This window comes from Eriocheir sinensis, chromosome 14 (genome assembly GCF_024679095.1).
Source record: "Eriocheir sinensis breed Jianghai 21 chromosome 14, ASM2467909v1, whole genome shotgun sequence".
Lineage (NCBI taxonomy): Eukaryota > Metazoa > Arthropoda > Malacostraca > Decapoda > Varunidae > Eriocheir > Eriocheir sinensis.
In genome coordinates, this window is record NC_066522.1 from 22,261,388 (window position 1) to 22,275,404 (window position 14,017).

At 42.0% G+C, this 14,017-nt stretch overlaps 1 protein-coding gene across 8 annotated transcripts in view; it reads right to left on the reverse strand.

The window, feature by feature from the left end:
• Nucleotides 1-425: 425 nt before the first annotated feature.
• LOC126998658 (phosphatidylinositol 4-kinase type 2-alpha-like) overlaps nt 426-14,017 on the reverse strand; it is a 30,338-nt gene continuing 16,746 nt past the window's right edge. For 5 of the 8 annotated variants that reach the window (XM_050860633.1, XM_050860631.1, XM_050860630.1 and 2 more), the window contains exons 3-9: nt 7,164-7,282; nt 6,765-6,965; nt 6,025-6,183; nt 5,565-5,759; nt 4,986-5,213; nt 4,745-4,884; nt 426-4,498 (exon numbers count right to left, since the gene is read on the reverse strand). In XM_050860633.1, coding sequence (XP_050716590.1) covers nt 4,399-4,498; nt 4,745-4,884; nt 4,986-5,213; nt 5,565-5,759; nt 6,025-6,183; nt 6,765-6,965; nt 7,164-7,282 — 1,142 coding nt within the window. In that variant the 3' untranslated portion in view covers nt 426-4,398. Of the gene's footprint in view, nt 4,499-4,744; nt 4,885-4,985; nt 5,214-5,564; nt 5,760-6,024; nt 6,184-6,764; nt 6,966-7,163; nt 7,283-8,435; nt 8,882-14,017 lie in introns of those variants that run through there. The other 3 variants (XM_050860628.1, XM_050860627.1, XM_050860626.1) reach the window with 3 other exon arrangements.

Below are 14,017 nucleotides of genomic sequence, written 5' to 3' on the forward strand. Positions count from 1 at the left end.
CTGAGTGAGCGGGGTGTCTCATGTGACATATATAGCAGGATGACACCTGAGTCACCTCACTTCAACTGCAGAAGCAAAAGCAAAACCAGTTGGGAACAGACTTGCCTTACCACACCCACGTTTCTTTCCTCCTCCTTTACCCAATGGCAACTGTTCTACAGTTCATTCCAAATAACAATTACAAAATGTCCACATTTTCTTATCTCCTGATTGGCTAGAGTTGCAACCAATCACAATGCTAGAATTCTCCACTTGAGCCGTTGCATGGGCAACGTCTCCATCACTTGCAGCGTGCCTGACATGTCTTGATAGCAAAAAATTTCATTACACCTCAATATCACTGTAATATTTGTATGCAATATTATATATATATATATATATATATATATTATATATATATATATATATATATATATATATATATATATATATATATATATATATATATATATATATATATATATATATATAATTTGCATGATATTCAATAGATATGTTCCTTAAATTGTGGCATGCTGTGTGCTTACAATGATAATTTGTCTCATCCTGGTACTTGAGTTAAATTCCTAAAAATGTTGCTGTGATATTGCATGTCAAGTAATATTTCACAGAAATACTGTGGTGTGACAAACTTGCTTACTATGTCAAGTGTGCTGCAATAAACAGATGCTACCCAAGTGATCTCTGGAGTAAAGTGAATGATTCCAGCATTGTGATTGGCTGCTACTCTCACCAATCAGGATTGAGCAAAAGAGTTGTGGGCATAGCATGTTACAATTCTTATTCAGAAAATACTACATATTATGATACAAACTATCTCCTAGTCTGGCAACAGCAAACATACTATTCTTTCAAGCGGAATTTTTTTTGCCCTAATGACTCCAATTCCAAGCCTTCTTTTAAACAAAATTGGGTGTGCTGGGAACTGGTGTCACTTCTGGGAGGTTGTAGCTATATGAATTTTTTTACATTATAGTAGTATGGCAAATATCAGTCCTTTCCCCATCCTCAGGGTATAACTTCAACTGATAATTAATATTATCAGAAAAGCACACAATTACAAACACTATTGTCTCAATGAGCAGTTCCTGTTGAGGATTTTCATGCTTATTTAAATTTCCCCCAAAATGTGATAGATTATCTATTACCATATTCATCTATATTTGATTCTTCCAGTGGACAGAATGGGTAATGGGAACCACTTACAGGCATAGTTGAGATGAGGAACCACATGGCATGCCTATTGATGATAATGACTACAATCAGTCCAGTGGCAATAACCATCACATCACTTATTTCTCCAAATCAAGGCTGCTTCCCACACAGCAATGAACGTTCATTCAAAGGCACCCAGATGCCCAGGTAAGATGTTAAATGTATAACCCTTGTTTCCACCACACAAAGCTGGCATTTCATGACTGACTATGAGCATCAACTCATTCCAGTGTCAGGCATTAACAAAATCTAAAACAGGTCGATGAGCCAGTGAGCCACACTTCTGTCATGTTCCTCCACCAGAGGCCAGGAGATAGAAACAGATTAACAGGATAACAGCATAAATGTTCCTTAAGAACACAGAATGGAGGCCTTTAAGAATATAACTTCATCTTTTTATCTATTAATTTAACTTCTTGCCAAAATCAGTTCATGACCTACTTGCTACTAGAATTTTTTGCATCCCTAAACTATTTACTTGACAGTTTTTGTTGAAACACTATGCCAAAAAACTTGCTGCACTGCTTCTCTTCTTTGCATCACCTTAATGAATATAAATGCTTTATATATCCAGTGCTGTTAATAGTGATGGGTTTCGAGTCTCTTGCCACTGCTGGACTTGAACCCATGTGCTTCAGGGTTGAAGGAGATTGTGGATTTCCGTGCACGTGGGCAGTGCTGATAAATCCAGTAAATCCAATTGCCAGTTCCTGTCACCCGAAGCACATGGGTTAAGTATTCCATCACTTTAAAAGTACTTGACCTGTTTATTTCTACCATCTGAGTCATGTGACCACATTGCATATTATTTATTTTGTCATTCTGTACATTATCACATTTTCATCACCACTGTCCTTTGCCTCAAGCTAAGACTATATGCGCCAGTGTTTTAACTCTACAATTCATTCCGCTCATGCTTGACCATCTCAATAACAGCTGCAATGACTCCTCCATATTTGTATTCTGGCCATGTCAAGAAAATGGAGAGCACAAGGGTTGATAAGTGATAGAATGTTGATGGGAGCAGGCAAAGGTGATCTTGAGGATGAAGACCGACGTGAAATGAAAATGGAAGCATATGAATGGTGATGCTGATGGGGAAAACCAAGTATGAGCTACAGGGTGAAAGATATGATGGGAATGACAGACACTGAGGAGCTGGACACTGTCAGACTGAGGTAAGGGGTTGTATAATATAAAATTAACCTGATTTACCCTCCTCTTTGCTCTTGGCTGCTTCAAGCCACTGATTGGGCCCTAACAGCTGAATGTGTGGGGCTACTCAATAACTTTGTTTCTTTTGGGTTTTAGGTTAGGGTTAAGTTAGATTTTCCCCTGTCTATGAATCATTATTAACAGCTGAATTCAAACCCAGTATTGATAGAGCATTAGGAAATGAATGAAGTCTAGCATTCTGGGTTTTAATTACTGGAATGGACCAAGCCAAATCCTGTAAAACATGAGCAGATGGGAGCAAGATGACTGCATCCTCAGCAAGAGCCAAACCCAAAGAATACTTGCATTGTGACCACACAAGCCAGCATGTGAAGGATTTTCCTTCAGTTCCTTTGTCTAAAACAGATCCATGGAGGATGGATGTATGTTCAAATACTACACAGGAAATAGATAAAATAATAATGAAACAAACCTTTCCTCATTTTAAACATTATGGTAAAAAATGAGTATACATAAAGTATACTAAATAGAAATGCAATAATCTCAAAATAGTTTTCCATTCTATGCTGCTCTTAGACCAAACCTAACACTGGCGCTTTCAGCTTCACACCTTATGAGAGGAAGGTTGCTGTAAATTCTTCCCTTACTCAAAAAAATTTAATACTCTGGACTAATCTACATTGTAGTAGGTCAGTGAAAAATTAGAATAACTATCACTTATAAAACTTTACACTTGCATTCTTTGAGGGTGAGCAACCATACCTGAACATCACAATCACACTGTACTTGTACCCTAAACTTGAAAAATAGTGTGTGAACTGTACACATATACTTAATAACAGCTTTGGTCACACAGTATTGACTTAATTTCTGCAAGACTTAACTCTCAGTGAATAAAATCAATAAGGATGTACTGCAGAGATGAAGGTGGTTCTCTAAAAGTTATCACAGTGCTTTCTGGAGGGTTGAACCATCATTGCCAGCTCAGTACTGACCATAAACATTTTACTCCTTCATAAGTTTATAAAAAAACAATAACAATAATACTCAACAATCCCACTTCTTCAAAAAATCTGTTAATGATAATAAATAATAATAATGTCAATATAGTGTTCCAAAGTAAAGTATTGGCCAAGGAACCTACTATAACATTTACATTAACCCTTTTCATCCGTGACGCAGACGTCGGCGTCACAGTATGGAAAGGGTCAAGAGGAAATGGAAGAGGATTAATCCTCTTCTAAACCTCTCAATCTTCCTCTAAATTCCTCTTCCATTTCCTCTTGAGAGGTTTAGAAGAGGACTAACCCTTTCCACACGGTGACGCCGTCGGACGTCGGCGTCGCCGGAGTGAAGGGGTTAAGGAGACCACCATTGTAAAGACCTGAAAATAGTATGTACAGTTATCTCAGTGAAATAATGACTCAATGTGAGTGAATTATACCCCCAGTTACTGTATACTGCTGGACTTGTTCAAAATACCTAGACTAAAAAATAGTGACAAGTATCATAATAGTGCAAATGGGGTTAAGATGGTTGTGTTAATAAAATACTTGTGTATATGCACTTCTTCATTACCTAAATCATTTGCACCCCCACCAGCCTCGAGTATCAATCTGTCTTGTCGTGTAGGACAGCAAAATGATCCATTGGTATTGAGTTTAAAGCTATTTTTTGTCATATGTCACTTCCCTTAGTTACCTGCCCCAGTCAGTGCTGCCAGTAGCCTTTTATTTAAATTTTACTGAATGAATGCTTTGGATATTAGCTGAACCAAGGATCTCTTATAATCATTTGGCTGTTAACAATTTACTTTATGCTGGCAACTCTATAATTTGAAGGGATACTGTATGGTTTTCCAGATATATTCCAATGCACTTGCTACATATAAAACTCCCATATCAAAAGGATTTAACTATGCAACATTAACACACTACCCCAAACCTCCACCTCTCTCAATAGTCACAAAATCAATATACCTTTATAAAAATGAAAGCTGTTCTGAGCTCAGCACCATGAAAAGAAAGGACTCTTCTCTTGGAATGACTGTGTGAAAGTGTCGCTGAAGGACCTGAAGCGAGCGGTGGTCCCCACACGGCCCTTAGACCTGCAAACAAAAGGCAAAATAAACAATGCATCCCCACAAAGAATGAAACCTTACACTACAAGACTTGAGGTGGCTTGACTGAGAAGAGAGTTCCTTTTTGGAACATAGACGGACATCCTTGAAATCTCATTATCATTTCACAAGTTCCTTTCTAATATGATTAATAGTTATCCTTGAAATCTTAAAGGTGATTATTTCAGTGAGCCTCAGCTAATCATCTTGCTATCCCCCACCCCAGCCTCCCACCTTTCAACAATGACTGCAGGCATCTGGACCAGCTGCACAGGGCTCTTACTGTCCCTCAGGGCTTGGGTCAAGTTCAACACCTGCCCTCGCATGACTGACATCTGACGCTCGAATATGTGACGGTCAAATCCTTTGTCAGTCTGCAAGAAAAGGAAAATTTAGTAATATTCATCAGGTTCCTAAATTGCAAAGTATTATGTGAATATCAACAAAAATACATGTAATTACAAAAACATCTGACCTGAAACAAATTATACATGTCATCACAGAGCTCTTGGACAAAGTTCATATCAGACAAGGGAGGCAACACCAGTTCCCTTGTTTCTGCACTGAAGGGAATCTTGGCCCAGGGCAACCAAGCCCAGTGGTAGGGGTAGGCACGCCAAGAATCTGGATGCTTGAAGGGGAACGCCAGACCGTTGTCAATAGCTGCCACTCGCACCTCTGGAGGCTTCACCATTGACCAGTCCTGCAAGTAAATACCATAGAAATACATCAAACACCAAGAAATACAGTTAAAGAGCTGCTATAATTTGATGAACAATTCATTAGAACAAGTTGGTTTATTGCATCACTAAACTGCTCTCTACTCTGTAGCTTTAATATGCATCAAAGATATAGATGTATATAATATGTAACAGCAATAACAAATACATCCAGTGGAAATGAGCTATACAAGAAATGCATGTGGTGTGTCAGGATGGGGTGGAGAAAGTTATGGTGGATGAGAGGTTCGGTGCTCGGCCCACAGGTAATTGTACTGAATAGCATGAATTGTGTTAATAAAACAAATCAACCATTAGCATTATAGATTCCTTACCTCCCCTTCCCCTTCTTCTGCCAGGTCAGGCTTCTCATACTTGATCAGCCAGTTGTCATTGCCACGGTCAGTATTTCGGATGATGTAGTCGAGGATGACCAGCCTTTCAAACTGAAGCTGGAACTGCTTACTAGTGGACTCTCCCAATGGCTCTGCCTCAAAGCGCCGTAACCAGTAGTCTGCATCCTTGAAACCCTGAAATGGTACATGTAAGGTAGAGGTGGGATCCAATACTCTCATAAGAGTTTACAGTCTCTTTCTCCACCACCTTTTGACCTTACTAGCTTTTTAGTTATGGTAAACCAGCTATCCATCAAGTCTGTGTGGGCATGGAGGCTGGCCAGTGATCCAGAAACACATTGCAGTAATGAGTGGGCTGGGCCCCTTTGAGTTAGCATTGTATACATATATGGTCACAGCAGTCAAGAGAAAGCTTTTAAAACACAAAGTATTTCCTTACCTCAACAAATACTTGAAAGGATCCAACTTTGGGAGGCAGGCCAATCCTATGGAAGTGACGCCCCACCTTAGGAAACCTTTCCGACACCATCTTCTTTGCCCGGGACTTTTCTCTGTCTATTCTTGTGTAATTGAATGTTTCACTTGCTAGCTTTACTACCTGAAATGATGGAAATAGGTGTTGAAAATTCAAACAAAAACTTTTGAGGGTACAGAAAAATGAAATAGAACAACACAGCTCTGTGGGAAACATGAATAAGGACGCTATAGCAGAAGACAGCTACTATGCTCAAGCCACAGGAAAGTATTTTTTCCCTATCTGGCTTAAGTGCTGCTTAAATAGAACAAATTGCTTCTTTCCAGTGACATATCTATCAATAAAAAGAAGCCAAACAGCTATTCTAACACACTATGTTGAAAACTATGTCATGGAAGCCATCACTGTTGAGATCCTACAGAACCATATATAAGAACCTATTGAGATGACACAAGCACAAATGTAATGCTCATCCATCACAATTATGTAAACTGATACAGATACACACACTGGATTCCCTCATCACATTTCTTTTTTGTTATACATCATGATGATTCACCATGCATTTGTGAGAAAACTTTTACCTTAAAGAGCATTCAACTGATTATATCAACCTGACTAAAGCATCTCTACAAAATGCTAAATGCAAAACTGATTAAGAATATATGTAGTAATGATGATAAAGAACCCTCACTCCTACAAACCCTAGTTTTAGGAACAACGTTGAGCTGCAGCTTCTGGTCAACCAAGGATGCTCCAGCCTCTGACAGGTAACCCTGGTTGGGTACGAGACAGGAGCGGCCAAAGCAGCAGGGACAGCACACCTTGTGTAGCCACTTTGTCCACTTGGGGTTGAGTCGTCCATATGGCTCTTCATCTTTTGGCTTATACACAGCAATAACTTTCTGGAGAAGATGATACTTTATGAGGAAAAGATCCCATTGTATTTGGTAACTTATGGTAATATGAAGATTACTTAATGTAATTAAGATCATATACAGGATACCAAATAAGAAGTACCACTAATAATCAATACGGCTACTTTCAATTCTGTACTTTATGAAGTTTTTTACAATCCGCTCATCTTTTTGTCGACAACTTACCCCAGAACTGTTTTTTACAAAGTAGCTTCCACTGGAGCCTTGGTATATCCTCTCTGGGTAGATCCCTGTCTCTATGGATGTCTCCGCTTGCCTCACTAGGTCTGTGAAGTACGGGTCATCTGTGGAAAAATAAATATATTAGCACTTGAACAAAGAAACAAATCTGCCAGACTGGAGAACCTAATGGGCAAGCTGATAAAAATGATGTGCTTGTGACCATTAGCTACTGATGAAAAAAGATAGCCACAAACAACCTATCATACAAACGACCTAATGACAATGTTGAAAAAAGTTTTAATTGTTTAAGAAAACTCATACTCATACTAAGAACTCACAGCCTGATCATTAACCACTGACTCGTACAAAGAACTCGCATCCTGAACAATTTTATCAATAGCTTGAAAAAAAAGGACACTTAACACTACAAAAAACATTAGCACTACCAAGGCTGGAGTACTGCTGCCACCTGTGGCCTCCATTATCTGATCCTCAATACTAACACCTTGGAAGGTCCCAAGAGAACATTTACCAACAAGATCCTGGGTCTGTGACATCTTTTAGTTACTGGGAAAGGTTAAAAAATCTCCAAACCTACTCCCAACAATGGAAAGGGGAGATACCTATTAGTTTATACTCGGAAAATCCTTGAAGGTTTAGTACCATACATTGGGCAGTGGCTACAAGGAAATCCTAAGATCTTCAAGGCTGAATACAAGTACACTGCTTATGGAACACCCTTCCAGCCAACACAGTCACATGGTGCAGCTTTCCAAGTACGATACATCAACTTGTGTTCAGTGTGCCAGCAGTTTTCTGGTCCACCCAACCTGTCACTATAAATCCTTGTTTTGCTATAAGAAAGGATGGGCCAACCAAGTGAGTGAGCCAGAGAAAGGTTTATGCCACACGCAGGCTGTCAACGCTGAGGCACAACTCCTCACAGAGCGGAACACAACTCTCCGTCTGCTCGCATCGACAAATTCCAGGACAACCAAAATATCAGATGAGTGAATAGCCTGAGAAACCTACGCCAGGATAGCAAAGCTCCCTCCACGACACCCTCCCTGATGGCCCCCTGGGAGCAAGAGATGAGGAGACCTGGGAACTGTGGTGGCCAACCTCAGCTGTGCCAATGACAGGCAAAAACTACTTAACCTGGCCAGTGAGCAGTGCCAGCAGCAAGCAGTGCCTGGCCAGTGAGCAGTGCCAGCAGTGAGCAGTGCCAGCAGCAAGCAGTGCCTGGCAAGTGAGCAGTGCCAGCAGTGTCAGTACCTGGCCAATGGTTGAAGTCATCCACGTCGTGCCTGGTGCCGAGCAGTGGCTGGCTCTCACGGTTGCTCCTGGGCGAGCCCATGCCCGTGTGCCCCGCGGGGCCGAAGGTGACGTCAGGCAGAAGGGCGGCGGCGCTGTCCTCCGAGGCCTCCGAGGCGGTGGACAGGGAGCGGATCCTCTCGTCCACCACGCCAGCAGCAGCAGTCACGGCCGCCACGGGACTTATTTCCTCCGCGTCTGACGTCATTTAGCACATGAGTTCCCTCACCGTGAGTCAGCAGCCTCACTCAGCGGTCCATGAACGCCTCGAGGTGCGGCATTGTGCACAGGGTGATCAGCTGACTGCCCACCACAACACTGCACCAGCACCCGCAGCCATGACACTCCGCCCGTGACGTCACCAACAGATGACGACCACGAGGACTGACTGCGCACCCCCAACACACCCTAGCAAGGCATCACGGGGTACATTATCCTATTACAAAGCCCGATGAAAGAGCGAGGAATGAGCGGGTTGCCAACATCTCCGAGGGCAGGGGGATGACAACAACAACAACGCGAGGCACACCAAGAAGGAATGAGAACGTAAAACTTTTCCTCTAGTTTAGACAAGAGATGACGGAGGAGGAGTAATGGTCTTAATTAACTTACAAACTTAAGCAGGAAAGACAAAGAAAAAAAAAGACTAGGAAAGGGGAGACAGAATGGCAAGAAGAACGCAAATCGTACACACACACACACACACACACACACACAAACAGCGGGGAATACGTGTCGTACTGTAAATTAAGTGTTGTATAACTAAAAAATACAACATATAGCCTTTTCTTAAGAGGGTGTTCATCAGGAGCGAAAAACAACATCTCAAGACTTATAACATGGTAACATATAGTGCAATCAGTTAATTTGATGAGGTCATCCACAAAAAAATAACGTACCCATCACCAGGGGTCAATCTGAAGGCCTTCTAAGTGCTGCAGGCGCCATCGGCCATCACAGACTCAATAAAAGCATGAAAGCACGAGAGGAAGCACTATGACTATACAGTCTGACATAGTTAATACAATGAACCTCGGCCTGCTGCATAATGTATAACTCTTGTAGTTCAATATAACGTCACGTATGCCTAAGAGAAGCTGCTGTATTGCCCTGGCGATTACAATAGTCTCAAATTTGACGTGTATTTAACGCAGTGATCCTTTAAGCTGACATTGCTGTGGGAAGAACTCGTGACCGAGGAACGTGACTCAACCTTGTGCGAGATCACGGGGCGAGGCGCAGGGGACAGGAGCAGGCTATCATATGATGTGCTGCGACCTATACTCATCATGGACCTGCTATACCTCAAAAAAAGGGAAGCATACAGTAACACTTCCTTCTGTAAATGTTCCTATACTCTCCTATACTGTCCTATCTTTCTTCTTTAACTTCTTTCTCTTTTTTTTCTTTCATTCCTTCCTTACTTCCAAGAAAAATGAAGAATACAGTAACAATTTCCTCTGTAAATGTCTCTGTGATTTCCTACCTGACATCATTACTTTCCTTCCTTCCTTCCTTTCTTTCTTTCTCTTTCTTTCTTTTTCTATCTATCTATTTATCTATCTATCCATCTTTCTTCCTTCATGCATTGCCTTTGTTATTCACTATTTCCTCAGCATAACTCCTCTAATCTAATCTAATCTACCTATCTACATTAACTTATAGTTTCCAGTACTGTGGCAGACGTCGCAGGCTCGCAGCTGTATCAGTATATGCCAGTTTACTTTCCTATGAACGTAAATATCTGCGGGGTTGTCGGCATGCACTAATCGACCTCCGTCCTTGCCTGTAAATTGGTCTACAACCACCTACAGCTCTAGCAGTGGGTCGGTATATTTTCAGACGCTTCCGACTCTCACATCGACTATTTCCAAAGACCGAAAAGGAGATCAGGCGCGTTCTAATGAGAGTTTATGGAGGTTCGTGGCATAAAAGAATGATCAAACTACCCCTAAGGATCATATAAAACTACCTCCATCTGCAAATGGCCCAAACTCCTACGAAAGCCTTGTCAAACTTGGTCAAATGCATGGGTGTGGTTAGGTTCCTACGTGTGTATGAATATGGCCCCTGGACTTTAATTCACTCAGTGCCAAGCGGAGAACAGTTAACATTCAATCAGCGACTCGCGGGGCCGCCAGCCTTTTAATCAGCGACTCGCGGGGCCGGGCATCAGCGACGATTTGTACCCTCCTGCGCGGCGGGCATTTAACTCCCAAAAATCTCATTCATTTGAAGCAGCTTTTAACACTAACATTCCACTCCCTGCTCATTTAATTAACACTCAAAAGACATTCATATTAAAACTATTACACTGATTTATCACTTTACTTGGAAAAGACTTAGGGTATCATTTTCTTTGTGTTCTTCCCAAACTACATTGCCTAACGTGGGAGGATCGATTACCCCTGGGGGCGCCTAACAATATGGCTGTCACATCACACCGCGGGCCTTATCACTCCCAGCCTCCGTGGTGATTACCGGTGATACGTGCCCACACTGGCGACAATGTATACCTAGTAATTAACCCACATCTTTCATGCTTAGATATGTGCTGATATGCCGCGGTGAAATGATTGCCCTTGCTGGAGAACTTGCTGGCGGTATTTCCAACTGAACACTGGAAGCATAGTAATGACGGCTTAATTGATGTCGGTGACCTAGCTAGTGACCTAAGCTATAATATAATACTGAAGGCATGTTGCTGAAGGCTTAATGTAGGTGCAGTCAACTTTATCTGTCTACCTTGCGACCTAATTAATTAAGTTATAATCCAAGAATCATTCCCAAAGATGGAGAGCTTCCGGTTATTTCCGGTTAAACCCTAGGGGGATGTTACGTAAAGTTTAAAAATGCAGGTATAATAAGCTCATGCGGCGATAGTAAATATTTCAAGACTTTCTATATATTATATTCGTGGTGGGCAAATCACTCAGTACGCCTATGAAAGACAGTTGGTGGATATGTGATGGGACGGTTTCCATCTTAAGAAAATACAGCAAAGATATGCCCACCGAGCCACACCCTCATGCTCATCCCACACTCTTTCCTCGTATAACGCGTGTGACTTGGGTGTGCAATGGCCGGGGTGCGGGGGGAGCTAGAAAGCCATGATTGAGTTCGTCTTGCTCCCCAGCCACCAATCAGGCATCAGCTGTCGCCACGAAACTTTATACCAGTTAGGCTTACAACACACAAGTGGCTGCTGTCTAGTAGTCGGTCATACCCAAGTTTGTGCATCCGTCACACTTGTCCCTTATCAAGGTTTCATCGCTCACGCACGTTCTCTTACATTATTTTTTTACACTACGTTTTCTGTCCCTCCCGCTCTACTTTGCCCGGGTAGACGACGATATACTAGCGTCTCTGTAGGGGAAATACATGTGTTAAAGTGTGTGATACATGGAAGAGCAAGAAAAGAGCAAGATATCTTTTAAGGCGAAGTGTCGTCACATGAGTCACAAGAATGGCAGTGTAGCCCCTCAAGGCTCGATCCCTCCCTGGCTGGCGGGCGTACGACACACACACACACACACACACACACACACACACACACACACACACACACACACACACACACACAGAGAGAGAGAGAGAGAGAGAGAGAGAGAGAGAGAGAGAGAGAGAGAGAGAGAGAGAGACTTTTCCGTTTAATTAATCTGATAAGAATGTGTGTGTGTGTGTGTGTGTGTGTGTGTGTGTGTGTGTGTGTGTGTTCCATAACTACCAGATGAAAATTTCCTAACACCAAGCTCATTGATTTACACAGCTGATGCGGAAAGTTTTTTTTTTTTAACTGTAATGCGTGCTGAAGAGCTTAGGTGACACACACACACACACACACACACACACACACACACACACACACACATTGATAACCGATATACGTGTGACCTTCAGTTCCAGAGATGACAGGATGATATGGATACTAATTAAGCCTGCCTGCCATTGTTCAGGACTGTTAGTAGGGAGAAGCTCATAACATCAAGGCTAGGAAGAGTAACCAAGGGCAGTGTGGACGAGCTTGAGGCGTGGTTTTGAGGGATGGTTGAGTAGGTAAACGTCCATCACACTGTTATTATGGGACAAACTAGTTAAGCCTGCCACCTTTCAGGACTGCTCGTAGGGGGAAGCTCGGAACATCAAGGCTAGGAAGAGTAACCAAGGGCAGTGTGGACGAGCTTGAGGCGTGGTCTTGAGGGATGGTTGAGTAGGTAAACGTCCCTCCCACTGTTATTATGGGAGAAACTAATTAAGCCTGCCACCTTTCAGAACTGTTACTAGTAGTAGGGGGAAGCTCACAACATCAAGGCTAGGAAGAGTAACCAAGAGGAGTATGGAGAAGCTCGAGGTGTGTTCTTGAGGGACGGTTGAGTAAGAAATTGTCGCTCACACTGCAACTATGGGACAAACCAATTAAGCCTGCCACTATTCAGGACTGCTCGTAGGGGGAAGCTCGTAACATCAAGGCTAGAAGGCGTAACCAAGGGGAGTATGGAGAAGCTCGAGGCGTTGTCTTGAGGGGCGGTTGAGTAGGAAACTGTCCCTGTTACCCTGTTACCCTTGGCATAATGAACAAACTTGGGGGTGAAACTCGATCCAAGTCGTCATAAAGGAAGGCACTAATACTACAAGGTACAGTATCACATAAAGGCAAAAGGTAGTGGTTATTGGTTAATACTGTTGCTAAATTTGTGTTGATACTGCTAATATTTTTTTCAGGTAATAAAGTGGAAGGTACGGTGTGGTATCAGATAAAAAGCAACAGGTAATGATTTATATAGTTTGCAAATAAATTAACAACAGGTATAATGATTTATATAGTTTGCAAATAAATAAAAAAGATGTGTTAATTGATATGATAATGTTGTGAAAAGTTGGAAATGGTAATGCTTTTGATATCGTTGTTAAATGAAAATAATGAAAAAGCTAACTGATATTGAATGTTTTTTTTCTATAATGTGAAAAATATAAAATCAAATGCTACATAGGAATGATTTTCGGTAGGTTCATAAGGTATGCTAAATCCTATGTCGGGCCAGTAAAGGTTCGTCAAATATATAGAGAGTTTACTGTTATTCCATCGCGGCCTTCAGACACACAGGGTTTATGGGTGGTGGCGGCGGGCGAGGACTCCCGTGGTGGCTAATGGAGGATCGATGCTGGAGGGGCGTGACCGGAAGCTAAAAAAAGGTGATAGAGGATGCAAAGTGCGGCTTCCCCAACAGATGCATGAGTGTGTGGGGGACAGCGTGGAGGTGCGTGATGGTGCGGAGCATGACGTGAAACAGACGGGGGAACATGACTATCGAGTATCAAGACACCTCTCCACCCGAAACTGACCTCTCTTTTGGCCACTTATATCTATAGTTTCTTTTATAGGAGTACCTCTACGAAAGCCTTATCAAATGTGGGTAGAGGAGCCTTGTCGAACTATCACCTGGCTCAAAATAAACTATCCATGGGAATACTAACACAACCTCTACGAAAACCTTATTAGATTTGGATGTGTGAGCCCCGAATGGTTTGAGAATATTAACTGC